The 27,085-nt window shown below is 38.8% G+C and overlaps 1 protein-coding gene across 1 annotated transcript; it reads left to right on the top strand.

Annotated features, from left to right (window-relative positions):
• The first annotated feature begins 4,558 nt into the window (after positions 1–4,558).
• Positions 4,559–6,234, top strand: LOC141331859 (zona pellucida sperm-binding protein 4-like). Its single transcript, XM_073836896.1, has 8 exons — positions 4,559–4,793; positions 4,869–5,056; positions 5,130–5,227; positions 5,300–5,457; positions 5,526–5,718; positions 5,791–5,938; positions 6,013–6,085; positions 6,161–6,234. The coding sequence occupies exons 1-8, from the start codon at positions 4,565–4,567 to the stop codon at positions 6,232–6,234; spliced, it is 1,161 nt and encodes a 386-aa protein (XP_073692997.1). The 5' UTR covers positions 4,559–4,564.
• The last annotated feature ends 20,851 nt before the right edge of the window (positions 6,235–27,085 follow it).

Raw genomic sequence — 27,085 nt, 5'->3', positions numbered from 1 at the left:
CACACACACACACACACACACACACACACACACACACACACATTAATATACACACCTCTATTCGGTCACTTTTGACCAAAACATTTTCGGTTTAGAATTTTTCAAAAAATCACAGCTTCATCAGAACAGTACCAAACTCATTGACTTTTATGGCATTTGGAATGTGAACACGCATAAAAAATGAGGGCACGATTCCAAAAAAAAAACAAAAAACAACTTGTGCTCTTCGGTCTAAAATGACCGACCATAGGAAATGAATGGGACATCGACAAAAATACAAATATTCAGAGAATTTTTGTGTGTACAATCTACAAATCCTCCACAATGCTGAAAAAAAGTACACAGCAGTGAAGGGGTGACACTCTAAAGCACACCCATTCATAAACACACCCATTCACACACACACACACACACACACACACACACACGCAGACACACACACCTCTATTCGGTCACTTTTGACCAAAACATTTTCGGTTTTGAATTTTTCCAAAAATCACAGCTTCATCAGAACGCTACCAAATTCAGTGACTTTTATGGCATTTGAAATGTGAACACACATAAAAAATTAGGGCACGATTAAAAAAATAAAATGAAATAAAAACTTGTGCTCTTCGGTCTAAAATGACCGACCATTGGAAATGAATGGGAAATTGACAAAACTACAAATATTCAGAGATTTTTTGTGTGTACAATCTTCAAATCCTCCACAATGCTGAAAAAGTACACAGCAGTGAAGGGGTGACACTCTAAAACACACCCATTCACACACTGACACAGAAACACACACACACACACACACACACACACACACACACACACACACACACACACACACACACACACACACACACACACACACACACACACACACACACACACACACACACACACACTAATATACTCACCTCTATTCGGTCACTTTTGACCAAAACATTTTCGGTTTTGAATTTTTAAAAAAAAATCACAGCTTCATCAGAACGGTACTAAATTTAGTGACTTTTATGGACACACATAAAAAATGAGGGCACGATTCCAAAAAAACAACAAAAAAAAAAAATTGTGCTCTTTGGTCAAAAATGACCGACCACAGGAAATGAATGGGAAATCGACAAAAATACAAAAATGTACAGAATTTTTCTGTCTCTTTCTCACACATCCACACACACGCACAAATGAACTGAAACACAGCAAATTGAGAATATGTAAAATAAAAAAAATATATGTATAAAAAAATTACATATCCAGAGTGCAAAAGACACACACTCTCTTGCATATACAAAAAATTAACACTTCAAATCATATTTATAACAAAAAACTATCCCAAACCGGAAAAGAAATAGTCTTTGAGATTGTTTAAATGTATGTTCAACTATTCCACCTAATAAAAATGCTGAATCAATTGTCTAAAAACAACTAGGCAATTCACAAGCTGCTTTGTAGAGAACTATACAGGCATCAAGTTACACCTGCCATTACAGATGTTTTTCTCGTTTTTTACCAACAGATGGCGCTAATCTGCCTTCAAAAATTAGTGTTGAATGGCTGAGTCTCTATTTCAACCTGAAATACTGGATTCATTAAAAAATAATAAAAATAATTTTTTTTTTTTTTACTATTCTCAAAGGCAAAAAAAATGGATATTAATTACAGCATAAATATTCATTATTACCACAAAACCCTCTCAAAATGCAAAAGAAAAAAGAAAAAATATTATTAAACAAAAATGAATTCGAATGGTTTTACTGAAAAAATTACAGGAAGCGTTACAGGTGTCCGGTCACTTCTGACCGCGAAGAGCACACGTGTGACTGCAAAACGAAGAGCACCAGAGGGTTAAATAAAATGCTGCCGTTTTATATGAATATATACACAAAATAATATTTTTAGGCAAATGCTAAAAAATCCTCTAAAAATGTGTATATGGAGTGATATATTGCATAAAACAGCAATTTGAAATTAACTTTGTCTATGCCTGATATTGTGGGTTATGTCTGGATCACCCTTTTCAAACCTGACCTGATTAGTTCACACCCCTGATATCACAAGGAACCTAAATTTTAATTGCAAAAGAAAATCGATTAATCTGCTATGTACCTCTGTCTTCTGTTTTCAAGGGTAGGAATTCTTTATAAATCATCTTTTCACCAATATGTCTTTATTTTGTGGAACACAAAAGGAGATAGTGGCATAGTTTCAGTAATTATATGGAATGATAGCAATGATAGTGAATGGTGACTGAGGCTGTCTGCCTTACATCTCCTTTTGTGCCCCACTAAACAAAATTCAAACACATTTGACATTTTTTTATTCTGAAGTGAATATAGCTTTTAATTTGTAACTTCTTTATTAGCCTATAAATTACTTTCTTTGTGTTTACTTCCTATAATTTGATTTCTTTGTATGTATTTGAGTGTCAAAGCATTTTCTATGTTAGTCTTATAGACAGATTGTGCTCTAAACATGTATTTGTGAATTTTGTGTAAATAATAAATAAATAATGACTGAATTTGATGTGTGTTCCATAAATTATTGCATATACAGGCTAATTTGTCTATTAAAAAGTATGTAAGAAACAAGCAGACAATATTTATTGTGTAGCATCGTTTTACCCCCCTGAAATCAACATCGTTTCAAAGTTAGGTAAGCCAACCAATTAGATCGATTTTATGTGGAATATGTGTTGATTCTATAACGTCGTTTCAACCAACTGAAAATCAACGTCGATTCAACGCTGGGTAAGTGAACCAATTGCGTCGATTTTACGTTAGTTTTGAATGACGTTCCTGACGTCGATTCAACATTACCCCGATGAGCAAAACTGATGTTGGATCGACGTCGGAGATCAACGTCGTTTCGATGTCACGGGAGACGTCGATTCTACGTTGATTCTATGTCAGTTTGCTATCTGGGAACGTACCTGTGGGAACTTTTTTCTAGACGCGAAATACATATCAATAAGTATAACTGCATTTTCCAACAGATATGTCCACTGAGTGGCGCTAAAAGAGTGTTTTTCACCTGGAACAGATGAATGTACATATGTTACGTTTTATGTTTGGTTTTGTATGTGTCACCACAGTTCTTACTTGAAATGTCCGTTGTAAATCTAATGCTCCGTGATGTTTTAAAATAACGTACCACCTGTACTACACCTAAATAGTACAAAATAGTAAAGTGAATGTGATGTAAAAACGCAATTGCAAGAATGTAGTTTTAGCCTGTTTTTTGAACTCTCATCTTTCAGGTCTTTCATCGTGAGTTGTTTTTCACAGGATTCATACGCACCGCTACGAGCTACCGAGCATATTTTTTACTTCCAGAAAGTGAAACATATGGAGCTGTAATCATACATGTGTATGAAAACGATTACAAGTGCTGTTTTACTGCCTCTAGTGTTCATTTCTGTTGGAAACTGCAGTGGTATGTAGGCTACATCTGCACCACCCCCCATGAGATGCTATCTTTTAAAAAAGAAAAAAAAGGCGATTAAGGCGAGACACTGCCAGTGAATAGGGTAAAAAAGACAACTAATAGTTATCGCCTTATTGACCCAGTTGATCGATTACATTGATAATATGAAATATGTGTTTATTTGCATACATTTCTAGTCCAGAAATCTAAACACTGGATGAAGTCAGTTTCAAAATTCTTGTTTAATTTTTTGACAGTGTCAAATGCTTTTACAGAGGGAATTTGGGGTATATCATTTCATCACTCCATAATTCAGGAAAAAACTTTGAACAGACAAAAAACATGTATTTCTTACCATTTTGGGGAGAAAATGTTGTATAAAATCAAGCTAATATGAACAAATCCCTCTGTAAAAACCTTCAGGATATAGACAGAATATAAATGTAAAGTGTGTTGTGTGTAAGTGCTGCTGAAGTGGAGATTTATGGCTCAGTGTAGGAGAAAAAAAACTCTTGGCCTTAAAAATATGTAATGTAATTGAAATCTATTGATACAAATAGATAAAGTGCTATAAAAGAAACACTTATCAGTGATGTTTGGCTGTTTTCTGAAAAAACACAAAGGCCTAAATCTCAAACTTCACAGCTGCATGAAAAAACAACGTTTTTGCCCGTAAGATGTATTTAAGATATTTAATCTTGTTTTTTGCAAAATGCACTTAATTTAGTTTTTTCTCCCTGGAAACAGTTAAAATTATCTGGCAATGGGGTAAGTAAAATATTTTTAAATCAAGATGCATTTTAAATGCATCTTAACTTAGGAATTTGTAGAAATTTTCACTAGAATCAAGACAAAAATACTAAGTAAGATGTAGCCACTGTTGTTCAATAACATCCAATCAAATGTGAAGTTAAAGTTAATTAGTCAGAGCAGCTGTAATGGTTCTTGATTAAAGGGGGTGTGGTTGATAACGACTATTCATTTGCAGAGTATAAATAGCAGTCCAAGGCCTCCTGAAACTATGCTCAGTTGTTTAGTAATGGCAGGAAAGTGGCATTTATGTTATTTCCAAACACTGTGTGTTTTGGCTTGTTCTTTTTGCAGTGCTCTTCCTCAAATGGGTTTTTCAGCTCAGAATCCTCAAGCTCTGATGTTCCAGCCGTCTGACCATCGGTTTAAACAGTCAGCTCAACAACAATCTGCTCAGCAGGTTCCTCAGAAGTTTCAGCTTCAGCAGCCAGTGAAGGCCGAGCCTGTTGACAAATGTGCTGTAGCTGATTATGAGCAGATCCAATGTGGACAACCTGGTATCAGTGGTGCTGAGTGTGAGGCTATCAACTGCTGCTTTAACGGACAACAGTGTTACTATGGGAAAGCAGGTGAGAGTTTGGAATCTGATGAAATTTGGTTAATGTTTGTTACCCACATTAATCTACTCTTGTATGTCATTCCAGTGACTGTCCAGTGTATTAGAGATGGTCAGTTTGTGGTAGTGGTGGCTAGAGATGTTACGCTGCCTCGACTGAGTCTGGATTCGGTCCGTCTAGTGGGTGGAAGTGAACCACCTTGCGCTCCTGTGGACTCTACACCTTTCTTTGCTATATACCAGTTCCCTGTCACCGCATGTGGCACGAGCATGATGGTGAGGAGATGCTTCTGGCTTTATTCTGCATGGCTTATGATGGGCTGGATGCCAACAGTGTTCATATTTGCAGGAGGACAGTGGATATGTGGTGTATGAAAACAGAATGACCTCCTCGTATGAAGTAGGCGTTGGTCCGTTTGGTTCCATCACAAGAGACAGCCATTTTGAGTAGGTGACTCATACCCTTTATCTTAAGTACCATCTCTGACAAACTCTACAAGTTGACCGTTTGTTGTCCAGGCTTCTCTTCCAGTGTAGGTACTCTGGTACTGCTGTGGAAGCTCTGGTTGTGGAGGTCAACAGTGTTCCTGCACCTCCACCAGTAGCTGCTCCTGGACCTCTCAGAGTGGAGCTTAGACTGGCGAATGGCCAATGTGTCACCAAAGGTTGCGCAGAAGGTAAGACTTGTCTTCAGTCTTAAAGTCCAGGTTGCAGTGGACTGTGGTTAAACCCCAGTGTTCCTCAGGGGATGAGGCCTACACGTCCTACTACGGTGCTGCTGATTACCCCGTCACGAAAGTCCTGCGAGAGCCTGTGTATGTTGAGGTGCGCATTCTGGAGAGGACTGACCCCAACCTTGTCCTGATGCTGGGACGTTGTTGGGCGACATCAACCCCCAGTCCACTCAGTCTACCCCAGTGGGATCTTCTGATTGATGGGTGAGTCTACCGACAGTCTTTATCCAGCTTGTCTGCTGTGAGGAACTCTCTAACTGCCTCTTTCCTCTTCAGATGCCCTTACTATGATGACCGTTACCTGACCGCACTGGTTCCAGTCACTAGAGCGTCTGGTCTTCAGTTCCCAACCCACTACAAGCGCTTCGTTGTCAAGATGTTCACGTTTGTTGATCCAGCATCACTGGCTCCTCTGCAGGAAACCGTACGCTCAGCTCTTCCTGAACCCCTAATATTACTCTTTAATGGATTCTATGGCTTAACCCTTTTCTCTTTCAGATCTTCATCCATTGCAGTACAGCGGTGTGTCATCCCTCTTCTGGCTCCTGTGAGCAAAGCTGTGGCAGGAAGAGTAAGTGCACGCAGTAACTATTTCCACTTGATTTGTGACTTCGTGGCCTTTCTCACTACTTTTTCTCCTTTTTAGGAAGAGATGTTGCTGTGAGGACCTCCACTATTGGACAAACTGTTTCCAGTGGAGAAGTGAGATTGGTTGTATGATTGAGTTGTCTTTTAATAAACCATGTAGAACCTTACACTGTCTCAGAGTTTCATGCCAAGCTACCTAAAGTTGCTCGTTTATTTGCCATGTTAAGATCAATTGTGACTCCAAATCTACCTTCAGTCATTTGGTGCATCAACCATTGGGCCTGTTTTGGTTCACAAAATTTGGTCTCAAAAGGTCTTCTAGACACCCTTCCCTTAAGATCTGGTTCAGTTAGGGTGACCAGATGAGATTGGTTGAAATTTGGGACGGGGGGGTGTCATGGATAATAAAGACAATGACTTTCATGTTTTTATTAATATAAGTAGCCTACATACAATATAGAAGTAACGTTAGGCATGTTTATACTTCAAACTGAAGTTAATGAACCAATCATATTTTTATTAACATATGCATATAAATTGATATAGCCTAATACATAGGCTATAGAAGTATTATTTTGAACACGGTGCCTCGCCCTCAACCGGTCTGACTACTTCACGCGACTTCTGCCTGCACTTTCAACTGTCCTAACGGCTGCTGCAACTTGCTCTCTCTTCATCTACTCTATAAAGCAAAAAGGTCGTATTGTCTTTGTGCATATAGCCTAGATGAATTAGATAAATTAATAGAAACAATATAACTTTAAATTCACACTTGAGCTATATAGCCTACCGAGGTTGTGGAGGCTCGACATCAGCATATTTTGCAGAGCTTTTCACTGCTGCCAGCACTCCCGTCTTTCCCGGGATGTATTTATGGAACTCTGCACAAGTCATTAAATTCATTTTTACCTTGATTTCGCTGCGGACCAGTTTAATTTTCGGGACGTCTGGTCACCCTATTTATATCCTTTATCCAATTTGTTCCTCTTTGTGATGGAGTTTTCCTCCACGACTCTTATCAGGTCGGCAAAAGTTATCTTTGGCAAACCAGTGAGGGAAGTTGTGTAGACTCTCTACATTTTAATTTTAAATTACCCGGCTTTCTGCTGTGTTGACATTACACAGGAAGTCTGCATACCCTGCGATTTGCGTATTTCCGGTTTCTGTGAAAAAGGTCTATTGCGTGTTGGTCTCATTTGTAGTTTAAATACAGCAAATTATATTTGGAATAGTGAAATAAAGAACTACAACACCACGGAAACAACAAAAAGAGAATTTAAATGAGCTTTAGAGGTAGCGTTACATGGACATCGGAAAAATAAGACCTGTGTGAAATTATTTAAGACCTAGAACAGCGAATTTAAGACTTTTTAAGGCCTAAAATTTTGATTTTTAAATTTTAGACTTTTTAAGACCCCGCGGAAACCCTGCTGTTGTATACCAATTTCAGCCAAGCTGTAGATGTTGGACAGATGGTCTCAAATTTGTCCCTAGAATACTTTAGTATACAAAGGAGCTCATCGTGGACTCAATGACTGGAAGCAGTCCAGATCCTGTGGCTGCAAAACAAGCCTAAATCATCACCCTCCACCAACATGCTTGATCATCAAGTTGGTGCTTTTTTGTAATACATTTTAGGGTTATGCTGAAAATGGCATTGTGCATTATGACATACCATTTCATTGATGTATCATTTAGATACAAACTTGTGGAAATAATATTCCATTTCTACCAGGAAAGTGCCTCAAACATTGAACCCACACATTTCAGTCGCCAGCAATTTCATACACACAGCTGGACAGAAAGGAAAACATACAGTACACTGCATGTCCTGTAAAACAGTATTTTGACAGAAGAGCATGACATGAATATGAGAAAACAGGGCTGAACCAGATCACAAGTCAAATCACTAGTAAATACACAGCATTATTTAGGATTCAGCTTTTAAATTCATCTCATGTTCTCTCTGTTCATTGTACAGTTATCACAATATCGTCAGGCGTTAACATTGTCATGTTTATTTTATCAAATCAATACCAGAGCTGCATAATTTCATACATACAATGCCATGTTTATCCACACTGTTGCCCACTAATACGTCTCAGAAACAGCCCAATGAGAAATGGATTCTTTTTAACCCCTTAACGCCTGAATTTATATAGCTGTATATAAAAAAAATGTTTTATGTGTGTTTTTGCCTTTAAGTAGATGGTAAATGATGTTGAGATTATCAATTTCACTTTTGCACAACAAATAAATAGAAATTTTGGTGTGTTGCAAATTTGCGACAACAGGAATAATGACAAAAAACAATGTTTTATATATTCACCCTTTTTTTACTTATTTATATAAGGTAAGTTGTGCTAAGATACAAATATTAACCTGCTTATTGTGTGCTTATACACTCGACGTAATTAGGTGAAATATGTTTGACAAGTATTTTTGAAGTTATTGTAATATTTAGCTTTGTAGCATATTAGCGACAGTAGGCCATAAAGATCAAACTTTTCCGACTCATATCCATAACTTCGTGACCGGAGTAATAGACCTTTCTCACAACTTCTGTATTTTGCACCGGAAATACGTAATTGCTGTGTAAACCTATTTCCGCCCCGGTATGCCGGTAACCAGTTAAACAACGTGAAAAACGCTAACGTGGCTTAATGTATGTAAAAAACGACCAGGAAACCACAAGTTTCTGTCAAACCTTACGTGGAACAAAAACTAACTACTATCAAAAGAACGAGCCCTTATTCCACAGATAAAGTGAATAATATCACGTTAAGCGTTTTCTCCCCCATAGAAGCCCATTATAAGGAAACAGCTTAACGTGGTTTAACTTACCTCAACAGCGACCAGGGAAAACCAAACTTATGTTTAATTTTACTTATAATAAATACTTGCTGCTGTCAAAAGAACGAGCTCTTATTCAGCATATAAAGTGATCGCCCCCCCATAGAAGTCCATTATAACAAACCATGTTAAGCTTTTTCCTTAATGGAGCTCTATAGGGAGAAAAGCGTGATATTATTCACTTTATATTATTCACTTTATATGCTGAATAAGAGCTCATTCTTTTGACAGCAGAAAGTGTTTATTATAAGTAAAATTTTAAGCCACGTTAAGCTTTTTTTTTGTATAATGGACTTCTATGGGGGGCGATCACTTTATATGCTGAATGAGAGCTCGTTCTTTTGAGAACAGAAAGTGTTTATTTTAAGTGAAATTTAACAGAAGTTTGGTCTTCCCTGGTCGCTGTTAAGGTAAGTTTAACCAAGCTGTTTCCTTATAATGGGCTTCTATGGGGGAGAAAACGCTTAACGTGATATTATGCACTTTATCTGTGGACTAAGGGCTCGTTCTTTTAATAGTAGTTAGTGTTTGTTCCAAGTAAGGTATGACCAGGGGCGTAGCACCAAATGTTGGGCCCCGGTCACACAACCAAGCGGGTGGGCCCCTCACAACACCTCATAAAACACCCAAGACTGATTAATTTTTTACAATTATTTATTTTTTATTTATTTTTAGTCTATTTTTAGAGGGTCAAAAAGAAACTATTAACATAGCAAGATATTAATATAATATTAACATTTACATATTACACATAAACTTCATAAACACTTTCAGTCAAGCAATCCAAATCATAAAGTGCTAAACAAAAAGTAAAAACTTGGACATTAGATCCTTGACACAAGAGAATTTATAGCATTAAGCTGCAGTATACTTAAAGTGTATTTTAGTATATTTTTTACCTGGGGAATTACCACACTCAAAATCAATTTAAGTGTTAGTGCTAATAATGCAATCATATTATGTGTACTTAAGTACAACTTTTGAGAAAATGTACTTCTACTACAATAGATTACTAATAGATTTTTAATAAAATCAATTTAATGTAACTTAAAATTACCACACTCAAAATCAATATAAGTTTTAGTGCTAAAAATGCATTCATATTAAGTGTACTTAAGTACAAATTGTGAGAAAATGTACTTCTGCTACAATACATTACTAATAGATTTTTTTTATATATTAACTTAATTTAAATTTCGGATTAGTATGTAAACAGTCTACTAAAAACCAACTAATGTTTAAAGCATTTAAAGCACACTTTTGAAAAACACACTAATAAAACTCTTTTGTAAGTTTTTTTTTTCTGTAGTATACTTTATTTTAGTACATTAAAAATGTATTTAAGTATCACTGGTGTTTAGTATACTTTTTTCAAGTGTACTAAAGTCCTACTGAAGTATAAACATACTTTTAATTAGTATATTTATAGTGTATAACCATCACACTTTTATTTAACACAAAACAAATAACAATGTACTAAAATGTATTTGCGGGTATTTAAGTGTATTTTCATTGCATTTAAGTATATATTTTTTTTTCACCTGGACAATCATCTCACTTTCGGGACAAAATAATAGAAAATTTAGTGCATTCGCTCTCGTTTTCCTATGCGGTTTTCACTACTGAAACTGCAGAACAGTGTTTATAGAATTAAAAACACTTTTATTGAAAGAGGAAATAACAATTGTTTCAAGCTCTGAGCTCGGCCTGAAAGAAAACTCTGGCGTCTTGAACGGACTGGGGAATCAGCCGCCTGGTAAAACTTTACTGCAGAGAGATTGTCACATTTTTTAAATTTCATCATCTACTTTGTACCCATTTACCGTATGCTATTTTTGACAACACACTAGGGTAATGTAATGCTGCGTTCCAGGCAGGTTTTTTAACTGGTAAATCACTACTTCAAATCACGACTCACGACTTTGTAGCGTTCCAGGCAAGTCACGCCAAACTGCCTGGGCACATTTATGAATTATTATTATTTTTATATTATTATTAATTTGATTGCAACGTTATATTGTCCTAAGCTCTATTTTTCCACCGTGTACTACTTGAATAAACACCGCACACATTAGGGCTAACATTGTTGTTTCGCGGGCTATGTTACGTCAGAACTCGTAACTGGGAGTCCATCGATCTAGTACGAGTTCACGAGTGGGAAATCACGGGTTTGACTGCCGTTCCAGTGCACTTTCACGGGTAGAAGGTTGGAAAAACACGAGTAACGGGTTGCCTGGAACGCAGCATAAATGTATGGATTAGCAGTTACACAGTCAGGTTTTTCTCTCGCAAGGCTCTCACCATTCTTCCGAGAAAAATATTTCGTCAAAACCTGTCTGCCCGTCTGCCCGTCTGCAGCTTTCTTTCCCTTTCTCTCCGCTCTTTTCTTTTTTGACAACCTGACTTAGGATTCATGCTTTTCTAGTGCGATACTCCTTTTCTCCGCTACAAGCTGAATTTAACCGACAGCGCCAGACTGCAAGACCAAACCATTTTCCTTTTTGATAGGGGAGACCTAGAACATGGGAGGGCACAAGCTGCTAGACCAATAAAGGAACATTTAACTTTTTTACAGTTGTAAAAATAAGATAAAAATATTATTCCTAGTAGCATAGTATATAACTATATATTTATTTAATGTTGTCATGTTAATGTTATAGATTATCAATATATCATTATGGGCCCCCCCCCGCCAAGGGCCCCTGTTACTCTGTTCCACTATTACCCCCTGTCCGACGCCCCTGGGTATGACAGAAATTTGGGGTTTCCTGGTCGTTTTTTACGTACGTTAAGCCACGTTAAGCGTTTTAGAACGTCCTGGATAAACTCTTAGTGGAAAAATGTATATCCTTTATCCAATTTGTTCCTCTTTGTGACGGAGTTTTCCTACACGACTCTTATCAGGTCGGCAAAAGTTATCTTTGGCAAACCAGCGAGGTAAGTTGTGTAGACTCTCTCCATTTTAATTTTAAATTACCCGGCTTTCTGCTGTGTTGACATTACACAGGAAGTCTGCATACCCTGCGATTGCGTATTTCCGGTTTCTGTGAAAACAGAGGTCTATTCTCGTGCGTAAACAAGAAATAAGTCCGTCACTTTACGGTCCCACTAGAAACAAGTGCTTGTCAAAGGTTCCTAGGTCTGTAGCGATTATGCACTAACCGGCATTGGGGGAATGCAAACGCTATATCGGCTGGTTGATTGAGTCAAACGGTTTGTCGCATATTTGTGACAGTAGGCGTTAAGGTTAACCAGGGCCGCTGCTAGCCAAATGGGTGCCCTAAGCAGAAATTTACTTTTGTGCCCCCTCCCCCAAATATTACGGAAATAAAAATAAAATAATAAAAAAAACACCTACTAGGGGCCAAAATAGAACTTTATTCAAATAAAAGTAAATACATAAATAAATTGTCTCATTTATAAATTACAATTGTAGCTCTACAGCAAAAAATACAAACTAAAATGACACTTTAAATAAAAAGTGTAGCTGCTAAGTCCCTCTGGATCAATGCTTGATGGTACCACTTCATCCTCTTTCCTAACAAATTTCAATATTGACCCTGCATTAAATGAAGCAGAAGATATTATCTGAAGAATTACTGAGCGCACTTTTAAATAAACAGTTATTTTTGGTCAAAAAGGTAAATAAAGAGCGAAATAGCAAGATCGGTGTAATAAAACAGTTTTATCAACAACAAAGAGTTACCTCCAATGGCTATGATTTTATTAATACAGTTGTCTGATTGATTTAATAGAATCATACAAAAGGAAATTAAGCAGTTTTACTATGATAAAACCATGGTTATCTGCCTTTTTATCTATCTTTCTATCATATCCATGCTTGTGTGTTTTATAGAATATATAATATTTGTATTTGTCTGTATTTTTTTAAAATATATTTTTATTCTGTGGTTTTACCTGTTTGCACCAAGGATGTGAGAGAAACGAAACTTCAAAACTCTTAATGCACTGTACATGTGGCAGTTTTGACAATAAAGCAGACAAGGGTTATGATGTCCACATATTTTTGTTGAGGAAATGATAGGAAAGATTATGTGGATATTTTAATTAAATGTTTGGTCAAACAAGGAATTTGATGATCATGTAAGTGTAACAACTGCATTAACCAGGCCTTTGGTGCCCTTTTCAGGCATTTCTATTAAAATTGTAATGTAAACTGTTAATTTTGTATTAGATTATGTATTTTAACACTGTTATTTAATGACACCATATGGTCATTATTAATCAATAATCATAATTGCATCTGTGTTTTAATATAATGCATTTTAAGTCATTTTATCTGCTTGTATTCATATTAAGAAAGATGCGTTAGTCGTGAAATTATTACCGACATTAAAACACATTAACGTCGACAGAATAAAATAAAGTTTCACAGTACCTATTATGAACGTTCCTGAAAGTGATGTACTTCATCTTGGGTTTTTTTTTTCTTTCGTTTCTCGGCGCCGGACTGTGGATGTCTTTCCAGGACCGCAGGCATATTGTTCATCATTATTATTATTATTATCAAAAATTATCATCATTTTTGGCCAAATAGCCAGCCGTAAACAGGTGAGGGCGCATCATCACGTGTGCTTACTAGCCTACTCTGCGTTTACGGTAAAATGCAATATATACGTTTATATTTTTATTTATCTGTATATGTATATTATTAGTATTAACTTATAATATATAAAAACGATTTTTTTTTGGAGCAGCTGGGATGGTGCCCCCCTGGGAGTTGGTGCCCTACGCAGACTGCGTATAGGGAGCGGCGGTACTGAGGTTAACATTTGGTTTTAATGACCACAGCACCACTCTGTGGTGGGATTCTCAATATCATGTACAAGCTCTTTAAACATGAAGCACTGGATAAAAAAAAAATAACAGAGGGAGATTTAAGATAATGAACCCAAAAGTTGAAACCTAAAACAAATATTTTTCTAGGTCAAACACAGAGGAGAATGTCAGGATGAAGACTACCTCCTGAGTCTTTTGCAGTAAGGTCTAAAAAAAAAAAAAAAAAAAGAAAAAAAAAAAAAAAAACACACTTAGTCATAATAGTTCAGACTTAAATTCTGATTGAATAAGTTGCTTAAGAAACTATCCTATAATAACTGATATGCAGACCTGTGGCTGCACATGATTTCGTCCTGTGGTATAAATAACATTTTCTACTGTATGACACATCACTGCTGCACAATCATAGTCTGCCTAAACATAAGTTATCACATAGATAACATGTAAAAGCTACCGGTACATTTTAATGTAATAAAATAAACCTTAATTTAAATGTCAGCTCAATTTTTCTTCATTGTATCAAGATCTTTTTTAAAGTTTAAAGGAAACAAAGAGCCACAGTAATTTAAGGCATATTAAACCAAACCTTTCGATCAAGAGTCATTTAAACCATGAAGAGCACCTTAACCCTGACAACTACAGCAACTAAATTAGCAAGAGTTCTAGGCTTTAAAATGTTTTGAAAAACCCAAAAACAAATGAGACATACAAAAGAATTTGATTCAAACATTTATTAGGGTTTCAATTCTAGAATACTTTAGGGGAGTAAAAGCGGCTTGAAGATGAGCTGTGGGATGGTTGAGGAGCATTCTGGGTGTAGATTGAACTGTAGCTACTTAAGACCTCAGAAGTTGAAGCACTGGATGTACCTTGACTGGCAACACTTGGATCATTGAGCTGGGAGCCAGGGGTATACTTGGTAGACAGGCTTTGAGATCGGAAAGAGCCACCATAACTGTCACCGCCACCTTGTGCAGAAACAAACGGGCCAGAAACTCCTGAAGAGGAGCCACCTGCAGATGACAGGGAAGAGAACTCCATCGGAGAGCTTTGAGATGAAGAGCTACCCTGTGATGTAGCAGCATCTGAGGTCTGAATACCTTGTGCCCAACGAGCAGCTGAAGGCTGCCATCTTTGAGACTTCTGGCTTTGGGACACAGAATAGCCTTGATATCCTTGGCTGGGCTGACTAGCAACACCTTGGGGTGAGGACAATGACACACTTGCATATGGGGAAGAGGATCCTGCCTGGGTGCCAGAGCTGCCTGTGAAGGTGGAGACAAACTGCTTCCGTGAACTCTGAACAGTAGTAGATGGGCCAGCTTGGGGTGAGGACAGTGAAACACTTGCATATCCAGGGGCAAACTGACTTGCGGTACCTTGAGACTGGGCAGAACCACTGTAACGGCTACTCACACCTGATGCAAAACCAGTAGAGGCCCCAAACTGAGCCCCAGAGCTGCCCTGTGAGGCAGAGGTAAACTGCTTCTGGGAACTCTGAATAGTAGTTGGACCAGAAACAGCTTGGGGTGAGGACAGTGAAACACTTGCATATCCAGGGGCAAACTGACTTGCAGTACGTTGAGGCTGAATTGATCCACCATAAGCAGTGCCTCCCTGCAGGGTAAAGAGAGCAGAGGATCCTGACTGGGTGCCAGAGCTGCCCATGTAGGTAGAAGTAGGCCGTTTCCAAGAACCCAGGACAGAAGTGGATGGACCAGCTTGGGGTGAGGACAGAGATCCGCTTGCATATCCAGGGGCAAACTGACTTGCAGTACCTTGAGACTGGGCAGAACCACTGTAGGAGCTGCTTATTCCCTGTGAGGCCAAACCAGAAGAGGCCCCAAACTGAGCCCCAGAGCTACCCTGGGAGGAAGAGGTAAGTGTCTTACGCAAACTCAAGACACTAGTGGCCTGACCGGAAGTGCTTTGGGGTGAGGAAATGGGCTTTACGTAACGGGTCCCTCCCTGAGATGTAAACTGACCAGAAGCTCCGGTTTGAGAGCGAGAACCAAACCTTGAAACTGCTCTAGAAGACCCACTACCTGAGGACTGGCTATAAATAGCTTGGGGTGCAGACATAAGAGCATTGAGAGTACCCGAGAAACTAGGAGAGCTACTACCTCCTTGTACAGGGACATAACTACTAGATGCTAATTGAGTGCTTGACACAGACACACTAGGTGAACTTTGACCACTTGTGGACTGGCCAGAAACAACAACAAGCTTGGCAGGGTAGCTACTACTCTCTCCTTGGGTAGAAACGACAGGTCCAGAACCACTTGCAGTATACTGGGGTTGCAAACTAGCAGCACCTTGAAGGGTTGATCCAGAGGCAGTCAAACTGCTTGAAGGTTGAGCAGCTACAGGCAAAGGCAAGGAAGCAGAGACAGAGCTGCTTGGAGCAGTTTGGGCAGGGGATGCCGACTGGGAGATACTGTGACCACCTTTGACAGACTGGTACAGATTCAGCTTTGATCCTCTTCTCAGGGGTCTGTTAGAGAAACTGGAGCCCACTTCTTCAACAGGCCAAGTCCCAGTTACACGGGCCTCTGACATAGAAGACTGGGCGGCACGAGGTGAGAATGTGTCAGAAGGCAGATCCCATCGATTATGGGCATTGAAATAAGATCCACCTACAAAAAAAAAAAAAACCTTTAATACAAGCCCCAATAAACAAGCTTCCTTGCAAATCAAGAGAAGAAAATACAACTCACCATTAAATCCATCAGCACTTCTCCAAAAAAGCAAGAAGATCACTAGCAAGGGTAACCTACAAGTTTTAAAAAACACATTAGCAAGTGTTTGCAAAGTCACTTATAAACACAGATTGAATGAATGAACTCACCTTTTCCACCCTTGATCCATGGCAAAAATCCAAAAGTGCGCCAAAACCCCAATGTTCAGATACTCAAACCACCACAGAGAATCTACAAATCCAAGCATACATGTAGCTGGGAGTAAGTGTTTTTTATAGGCCTTCACCAGTCCAATTAGAGCAAATGACTAATTACATCAAATATTGTTCACCTGGGAAACTCGTCGTTAAACGATAATTGATGCTTGCTTTGTGAAGGCTCCAATACTCTCTGCAGTTAAACATTTTAAGACAGCTAATTAGTCCCTAAAAGATATCCTCAGACATCTTGATGCATGCAAAATATTATGCTATATTTAAAAAATATATATATATTAATTGCATTATGTGCTAATTATATTACTTTTACCAAAACAATTAATATTAAAATCATTGGTTTGCAAGTAATTATATCAAATTTTTTCTACTTTGTTTATATTTTGAAATGCCCCCCCCCCCCTTTATTGTCTGACTTAGCAACTTACTACTAATGAGTAGGCACAATTAATGAGAAGCACAATTATATTTGATTACTATCAGCATCATTATTCATTTATACCACATCAATGTTTATTTCATGAAGCAAGTGTTCACATACATATTTTCAATATAGCGTTCATGCATTATGACAACAATCACTTCATTATGAGTTCACTTGATATCACTCACTTTACCACAGTACATATATTCATGGCACCAAAATAAATTATAATAAACATATTGCTTACACAAACATAAATCACACATTTGTATACAAAATGTAAAATAACAATACATGACAAATGAAAAAAATCTATTGCTCAGTGTTTGATTTTACTCCATTTTACTGTGCTTTGTCCATTCCTTTGTAATGCATTCTATAAATATATGGCTTCTTTTCATACTTAATGATAAATATGTACTTTTATATATAGTGTATTCATTATAACGATGAAAAATTCATAGAATACATTAAGCCATTATACATTCAACTTGGCACTGATGCATACTAGTAGTTGATGCATACTTGTTCAGAACACAGTTGGACACACTGAGCCACACACACACACACACACACACACACACACACAAAAACTTTCACACTGCCGTGTAGCAACAATATTCATACAATATTTGCTTTACTATTCAGCAACACTTACATGATAAATAAATACCAAGAGCAGCAATGACAACAACTTTGTATTCCATCAATGTAGACTCAGTGTACTGAGCAGAGAGAGTGAGTAACATCTAGAAGTGTAGAGGACAGATTAATCGAGAAAGAAAGTAAGACTAATGTTTGGAGTCTCGGGGATAAAACTCGGCCAGAGTGCTCTGAGGAATCCTCTTCAGCATCTCCTTGGGCAAGATTCTCAACAGCTGCCAGCCAATGTCCAGCGTTTCGAACACAGTTCGGTTCTCATAAGCACCTGTGGCACAAAACATGTTAGGCTCATTCTGAAATATCAAAAGATGCAAATGAGTTGTTTCTTGGAGAACCTCAGCATTACAACACTTGCTCACCAATGGATCCTCTGCAGTGAATGGGTGCCGTCAGAATGAAAGTCCAAACAGTTTTTACGCACTTTTACGATTTCATAATTATTAGCTTTTCGTCAACTTATTAACCCGTTTGTGAAACTCTAGTTATTATTTTTATTATTAATATTTACTTAAAATACCTATAACATTTTAAGTTAATATTTGTAATAATTAATTCAATATACACACATATATACACACACACACACACAAATAAATAAATAAATAAATATAAATATATATATATACACACACACACACTAGCTTTTCATCAACTTACTAACCCTAGTTTGTGAAACTCAGGTTATTATTTTTATTGTTAACAGTTACTTAAATACCTCTGATCTTTAAGTTAATAGTTTTTTATAATTTAATGTAATCTTTTCAGCAAGTGTTGATTTATTTTTTATTCAGTTTTTTTATTTTAATTTTACATTTTTTTGTTTTGATTTTTTTTTTACATTTTTGTTGTGTATAACTTTTTTTTCATTATTATCAATATTTACTTGAAATACCACTAAGATTTTAAGTTAATATTTTGCAACAATTTAATCATCTTTTTTTTTGTAATTTTTTTTTGCTTGGTATTATTATTATTTTAATTATTAAAATGTACTTAAAATACCTCTAAGGTTAAATTTTTATTAGATTATTAATTTCGAGTTTTTTTTATTTTTTGAGTAAATGTAAATCTAAAAATGTTATTTAAGCAGCAAATACGCTATATATATATATATATATATATATATATATATATATATATATATATATATATACATACTTACCAGCTGATTAGAAACATCTGAGTGGTCTTTGCGTGTCATTCCTTCGCCAATGGCTGACTTCATCAATCGAGACAAAGAAGGTAGTACATTGATTGGAGGATAGATCTGCACAGAAATATCAACAAAAACAGCATGTGAGATTAAAAATATTAAGCATAGAACTAATGTTCAGACTGTAAGCTTGTTTCCATGACTTGCCTGTCTGTTATGAAGCGGCCTGTCCACATAAATTTGACCCTCAGTGATGTAGCCAGTTAAATCGGGAATAGGATGAGTAATATCTGTGGACAGGAGATGAAAATAAGTAAGTAAACCATTTCAGATGATTAAAAGATTAAAAGAAGAGTAGGTAGATGTTTGCTAACCATCGTTGGGCATAGTGAGGATTGGGATTTGGGTGATGGAGCCATTGCATTTTTTTAGGTTAATATTAATTAACATTAATAAATGCTATTTAATTATTGTTCATGTTAACAATGTTAACAAATGAAACTGGATGGTAAAATTGTATATTTAGTGTGTATGTGTCTGTGTGTTGATTTTAAAGTTTAACCCTTTTAATTTTGTAAACTTTAAATCCAAACTGGCTGAGGGTTACTGTGAATGCATGTGCCAACTGGGCACCGTTTTCCTAATTGATTCTTAGTTATGTAGCGCTTAAAAGTGATGTCTTATTACAGGAGTCACCAGCAAAGCAATATCCACATACAAATTGTACAGATAGGTAACGATGACATTTAAGCAGAAATGGTGGACGTAAAGCAAGCAATAATAACATTTTGTTATCATCATGAATTATGTGTTCTTGTCATCATCATCAGAATATAGGGAAAATGTAGCATATTGATTCACAGTTGGCATTATCTGAAGTCCTTGCAGGGGGTTAGGTTTATAGCAAACTCCTCCTAGAGATTTAATGATATCAACATTATATTTGGTCAGTCTGATCTAGAGGCCTTAGAGATGTTAAATTGTTAAGATCTTGAGTTAAAGGGCGTTAGTGGCGGCCTGACAAAGTTTGATGTTTCGCCATGGACATAAAAGTTGTTATAACTCAGCCATAAAATGTCCGATCTGCCTCAAAATTCACAGGTTTGGTAAGAGTCCTGGCCTGAAGACACCTAAATGCCAATATTCAGATATTATCATAGCGCCACCTGTTGGCAGTAGGATATATCATATCTTTCACTAACTCAAACATACCAAAATCAATCTCCACCATACTTCATATGTTTGATAAAAGTGCTGGCCTGAACACATCTACATGCCAATAATCAGTTATAGGCATAGCGCCACCAGCTGGCAGCGGCAAGTTTGGCACATTTAAATGAGCCCAAAGGAGCGTGGTTCAGGGCCTCTACAGCGCCCCCTGGAACACAGTTTGAAAACTTGATGTACTGCGCACACATACTTACACGTATTCATATGGAACTCGGTACACAAATAGATCTCACTGAGCCAAACAACTTTTGTACTCTATGTCATGACTCCACCCAACAGGAAGTGAGATATTTAGGGCTGTGTAAAAAGCGCATGCTGTGGAATTTGATATACTCCTCCCAGGATTTCCATGGGATTGTCACCAAACTCAGTCAGCATGATCTCAAGACATTGGGGACGCTAAATTGCGAGGGGATTTTTGATATCTCGAACGGTTTGTCCGTGGCAAGGCGACAAAGTTATGGCGAGAAATGAGAAACAGGAAGTGGCTAATAACTGTTGCACACATTGCCTGATTCTGATGAAACTTCACCAGTTTGTTCGTTGTATGATGCCGATTACATAAACGTGACTATTATGTGTCAAAGTTATAGCGCCACCAACTGGCAGCAGGAAGTGTGTCATTTTCAAAATGCTTTGAAATCAGCCTCTTAATTTTACTCGATTTTCTTCAAACTTCATCAAAATAATGTCAAAACACGGCCGATGAGAATATGTAAAGGGGTCGATGATAAATCAAATGCTGTTGCCATGGCAACGTGTCAAACTTTAAAATAGGTTCCTGTCTTTTCGAGGCAGATAACATGCTTAGAATTTCATGAAACTCAACACACACATCAATATTAATGATAGTTAGACACTGGCAAAAGGTCATAAATGGGCGTGGAGCAGGCACTCTATAGCGCCATCTTTTGACAAAAGTTGGGGGGTTAGTTTTTCCTACAGTCACCAGACTCTGTACATATATTGTTCTCATCAATCTAGACAACTTTCTAAATTAAACTCATTAGCTAAGACCAACAGGAAGCCGGCTATTTTGATTTGAATGTGGATTTTTGGAAAAATCAGGCTGTAAACAAATTCATACTCCTCCTAAGAATAACAAGATGTTCACACCAAACTTTTTTAACATGAAGAGAAGATTCTGAAGATGCTAAATTGCGAGCGGATTTGGGATATCTTGAACGGTGTTGCCGTGGTGATTTTTTAAAGTTATAGTAAAAAAAGATAACCGTATTTTTTTATATCTTTAAAGTGCAGCAACCAAACTCTTTAAAACTTTTTTCACACAGAGATCTAATCATTCTGAGCAAGTGCTGTTAATATCAATTTTTATACAAGCTTCTATGAATTAAAGAAAATTAAAAAAAGAAATCAGAAACCTGCTGTCACTCTGGCTGAATGTCTCTTATGTGTGTGTGCTTACTGTCACTACAGAATGACAGTCAGAGTGACTAAAGGGGGGAGGGGTGAAAGGGAGAGAGGGAGAGAGAGTGAAACATGTTGTTTTGCAATAATAGACCATCTTTGAGGAATAAATGCACATGTAATCTACATAAATATGTATGATCTTTGAGAGTCTACACTGTAAAAAAAAATCTCGTAAAAAAAACGGTCAAATGACTGGCAGCTACGGCTGCCAAACAAAAACCGTAATATTACAGTAAAATATCTTAATTGAAATAAAGTGCAAAAACAATAATTTTACAGAAATTTTCATTAAAGCTTTTACAGAAAAAAAACATTATTTTACAGATTTTTCCTTGTTTCAATTACGATAATTTACTTTAATTTTACGGTTTTTGTTTGGCAGCCATAGCTGCCAGTCATTTGACCGTTTTTTTACAGGACTTTTTTTTACAGTGTAAAACCCTTATTTTAATGGTTTTTCCTTGTTTCAATTAGGATATTTTACTTTAATTTTACGGTTTTTGTTTGGCAGCCATAGCTGCCAGTCATTTGACCGTTTTTTTACGGGACCTCTTTTACAGTGTAAAACCCTTATTTTACAGACTTTCCCCTTTTTTGGTTACAATATTTTACTTTAACTTTATGGTTTTTGTTTGGCAGCCATAGCTGCCAGTCGTTTGACCATTTTTTTACAGTGTAAAACCCTTATTTGACAAATTTTACCTAGATTATTACTGTATAAAAGGCCCGGATAGTCTTGAATAACCCGGATCATCCCAACCAATCAGCGCGTTCTATATTACCACTGCGTCCTCAGCGTGAGTGGAAGAGGAGTTCGAAGGGAAGCAGTTGCATCACGCTAGTAGAAGTAGAAAGTTCGTCAGTTTTAGTTAACTTATCCATCTTCACTGAGTTGAAGTTTATATTGAGTTAATGTGTGCGTGCATGTGAAAGAAGTGAGTATTATCTATATATTTCTGTCGTGTTTGAGAAATTGTCGTATGTTTACGAATTCATAAGACCAGTTGATTAGCAACATCCTGACTGGATTAATCTTTTTATTTAGTATATATCCAGTTTTATGCTCTGCTTTAATACAAGATGTTTATATCTATTGTACATGGTGTTATCGCTGTATGTACATGCTATTCGGAGATTATTATTATCACGCAACGATCAGTCATTTTCACGTGCTTATGGCCGCACAGTTGAGCGATATTAATGCGCTCTTAGCGCCCTCTTGCGGACATTTGAAGAAATAACACCCAGAAATGTTCAGAATGCTTTATTCATGTTATTACTATGTTCTTTTAATTACAGTTTAACTATTTAAAGTGGATGTTTATATTTGTATATGTATATATCAATAAGTTTATTTTCTTTGTTCAATTCTTACAGAACCACACATGTATACTCAAGTTCTTCAGTAAACTAAAGGAAACTAGACATTGCTTGGTGCGTCTTCAATTAAGAGTCATCTCATTCAGTCCTTACCGACTGCCTGCTGCGTTTCACACCAATCCAAATAGTCAAATTCCGAACCCCTATCTTTCAAGTGGTCCTTCGAGCCGGATCGGTGAATTACAGCAGAGAGATGACGTCCAATTCCAAGCCAGATCCTCCTGTTGTCCGCCCTAGACAACAAATAAGGCCACCTGCGCATCTGGCAGATTATCAAGTCCCTGGATCAGGCTATGTGAAGAGAGCATCACCAACTGCATGTCTGGCTGAAGATAGAATAGAGGAGGCTCCACCCACGCCAGAGTATGTATCGAGATCATCGTCTCCAAAGAGCCAGCCATCTTACACAGGCGATCTGTTACTTCAAGATGAATGGCAAGCGACACAATCAGAGGATGGTGAGCTTCACCTTCAAGCCCAACAGCTATCTGATATTAAGTCTATGTGGACAGAGATGAAACGAGACAGTGATGAGCTTCGCAGCTATATCCTACCCGAGATCCTGTCTGCGTTAAAAGGACTTAAAGCAGAGAACGCTACATTAAAGCAAGAGATTCAGCAGATAAGCTCAGGCATAGAAACTCCTCGTCGCTCAGTGACTCCAGTGCCAGCCCCTCGGACTAAGGTGCCCCAACCCACACGTAGTCAGCATCCATCAGTTACTCAGATGGAGTCTGCAGCATATTCTGGTGACGTTTCCAAGCACAGATCTGTTCAGTGTGAGCAGCTGACAAGGCAGATGAGGGACTTCACACTTTCACACAAGTTAGAGCAGGCGGGTACTAGTGAGAGTCAGCGTGCTTCCCCATGGAGGTCATCACAGCCCGCTGGAGCTGTCCATTACTATGACGACAATTCTCCATTCAGACATGGGCATTATACAGGCGAAAGGGAGTTCCACCTTCCACAGCGACCTGAGATTACGCCTAGAGCTGAGATGGTGCACATGCAGGAAAGGATGTACCGGGGACCTGCACCTACCATACCAGTCTTAACGTCAGCAGACCCAAGACAGTTTTCAAGGCTACGGATGGCTCTGGAGAACCTTCTCCCAACAGATGCAACTGAACGTTTCAAATATCAGATCCTGACTGATCACCTAAAGGTAGAAGAAGCACTGTTGGTAGCTGATTCTTACTGTAATTCTGTGAGACCCTACACAGACACCATGCGGGCTCTAGTAACGATGTATGGTCAACCACACAAGCTTGTTCTGCGGAACATTGCAGAAGTTCTGGAGGGTCCCAACATCAGGCCAGGAGATGTTAAAGCATTCAAGCTATTTGCCCTCCGTGTGCGGTCGTTAGTAAGCATGCTGGAGCAGCTGGGGTCAGAAGGGGCAGCTGAATTGGAATGTGGTTCGCACGTGTCCAGGCTACAAAGCAAACTCCCTCATGAGCTTAGGAACAGTTTCAAGAGGTTTGTCCACCCATCAAGAATAACGGTTCCTACTCTTATTGACTTTGCGGATTGGTTGGAGTACGAGCTCCAAGTTCAGGACGATACTGCCAAGACAGTTACTTGCACTCCAGACTCATCGACTAAGAGGAGAGATGGTCGTTATGACTCCAAGTACCCAGCAAAGTCTACGAGTATCCTGATGGGTACAGAGAAGTCTTTCATAGACAGTGAATCGAGAGTGTCTGCTCCAGAGTCTAGGCCTAGCTCCAACAGGTCCAGAGGGAAGGTAAATGCCTTTTGCCCCTATTGTGACAATGCTTGTCATTTTCTTAATGGATGTCTCAACTTCAGAGAGCTGACTAAAGACCAGAAAGAGAACTGGATTCGGAAGAATAACCGATGTTGGCGGTGTGGCCGCAATCATCAGGCGTCCAAATGCACTCTGAAGGCCCTTTGCAAGACTTGCAATAGGAAACACCTCCTTGTATTGCATGACCTAAATGAGAGAGTTGTGAGCACCAATGCTGACACTGAACTCAAAGAGAACTCTTGCCTTGTGAGTACCACAAAGGATATCTTGTACGTGGACCGTTCTCTCAGCAGCCGCAGAGTACTTCTTAAAGTGAGTAAGGTGATCATAACAAATGGTGATGCATCAATGGAGACATACGCAGTGCTGGACGATGGGTCAGAAAGGACTATTCTCCTCCATGCCGCAGCTCAGCAGCTGAACCTCAAAGGAAAGCCAGAAGATCTCATTCTGCGAACAGTGAATCAGGATCAGCAGGTACTTCACGGGGCGGCTGTTTCCTTTGCAGTGTCTCCTGCGTCCAACCCTCACAAGAAATTCCTCATCAGAGGTGCATTTACAGCTGAGAGACTTGGCCTCGCTGAACATACTTACCCCGTGACCTCTTTACAGAAGAAGTATCGACACCTAGCTGGTCTTCCACTGCAACAGATGGACAGAGTACAGCCTGTGCTATTGATTGGTTCAGACTGTCCGCATCTTATCACACCCATTGAACCCATCCTGCTAGGCCCACCAGGTGGACCGGCAGCCATTAAGACCCGCCTAGGATGGACGCTTCAAGGCCCCACGCATGAGATTAAACATGGACTAAATGTTCACCAGTGCCTTTTCACATCTGTTCTCCCCAACTCTGACCTGTTCGCTCACGTTGAGAGACTGTGGCAGATGGATGTGGTACCCTACCACAGTGAAAAGGTTGTGACACGATCCAAACTGGATCAGGAAGCCATCCAACTGCTACAGGAGAAAACCACAAGGGTAGAAGTAGACGGCATCATGCGTTATGCTACACCACTCCTTCGGATAAAGAACATGCCACCCTTAACCATGCCCAAAGAGGCTGTTCTCCCTCAACTTAGGAGTGTTGAAAGGAAGCTGCTAAAGAACTCTGATCAGGCTTCAACCTATCAGGCTGAGATCACTAAGCTGAAGGAGGCTGGCTATGCAGTAAAGCTAGAGCCAAGTGAGGTTGAAAATTCCAAGGAGTCGTGGTACATTCCCCACCACATGGTCCAGCATAACAGCAAAAATCGGGTTGTCTATAACTGTTCCTTTGAATACGAGGGCCATAACCTAAACCAGTTCCTCCTTCCAGGTCCCACATTAAGCCCATCACTGCTGGCCGTGTTGCTTCGCTTCCGTGAGCACTCTATAGCTGTAAGCAGTGACATCAAGGGTATGTTTCACCAGGTGAGGCTGCTCCCTGATGATATGCCCTTACTTCGATTTCTGTGGAGGGATTTAAGGCCAGAACAACTTCCCGACGTCTATGAATGGCAGGTGCTTCCCTTCGGTACAACATGCAGCCCCTGTTGTGCCACCTACGCCCTGCAGAGGCACGTCGTGGATCACAGCCTGCCTGGAGACAAAGTCAGAGAAGTCATAGAAAAGTCATTTTATGTTGACAATTGTCTTCATAGCCTCACCTCTGAAGAAAAGGCCAAAGACTTGGTTGATCAGCTCTGTTTACTTCTAGCTTCTGGCGGCTTTGAACTGCGGCAGTGGGCCAGCAATTGCCCGTCCGCTATATCTCACCTCCCCCCTGAATCTAGGTCAGATGCCTGTGACCTCTGGCTCCTCCACGGCCAGCAAGATGTCTGTGAGTCAACGCTCGGACTGCATTGGCACTGTCAGTCTGACGCTCTTCGCTACAAACATCGAGGTAAACGCTGCTCTACTGTGACAATGCGCAACATCTACTGTGTACTGGCAAGCCAATATGACCCTCTAGGTTATATCATCCCTTTTACTACTCGAGCCAAGGTACTGGTGCAGCATTTATGGGACAAGAGACGTGACTGGGATGACCCACAGTTACCGGAGAACCTCCTTACCTTATGGTGTGAATGGGAGAAAGAATTGAGCGCACTTGAAGATATATGTCTACCCAGATGTTACATCAGCTCACAGATGGATCAGCTCTCCTGTAGACATGAGATTCACATCTTCTGTGACGCGTCAGAACAGGCATACGGCTCAGTGGCTTACCTGCGGTCAGAAAACAACAGGGGTCAAGTGGAAGTTGCCTTTATGGCTGCCAGGTCTCGAGTTGCTCCTCGTAAACAGCAGTCCATACCCCGTCTGGAGCTATGTGCAGCTCTCAGTGGTGCACAGCTTTCCAAACTCCTAGTTACAGAACTT

Source organism: Garra rufa, chromosome 3 (genome assembly GCF_049309525.1).
Source record: "Garra rufa chromosome 3, GarRuf1.0, whole genome shotgun sequence".
Classification (NCBI taxonomy): domain Eukaryota; kingdom Metazoa; phylum Chordata; class Actinopteri; order Cypriniformes; family Cyprinidae; genus Garra; species Garra rufa.
This window is presented reverse-complemented; position numbering and strand designations above follow the sequence as displayed.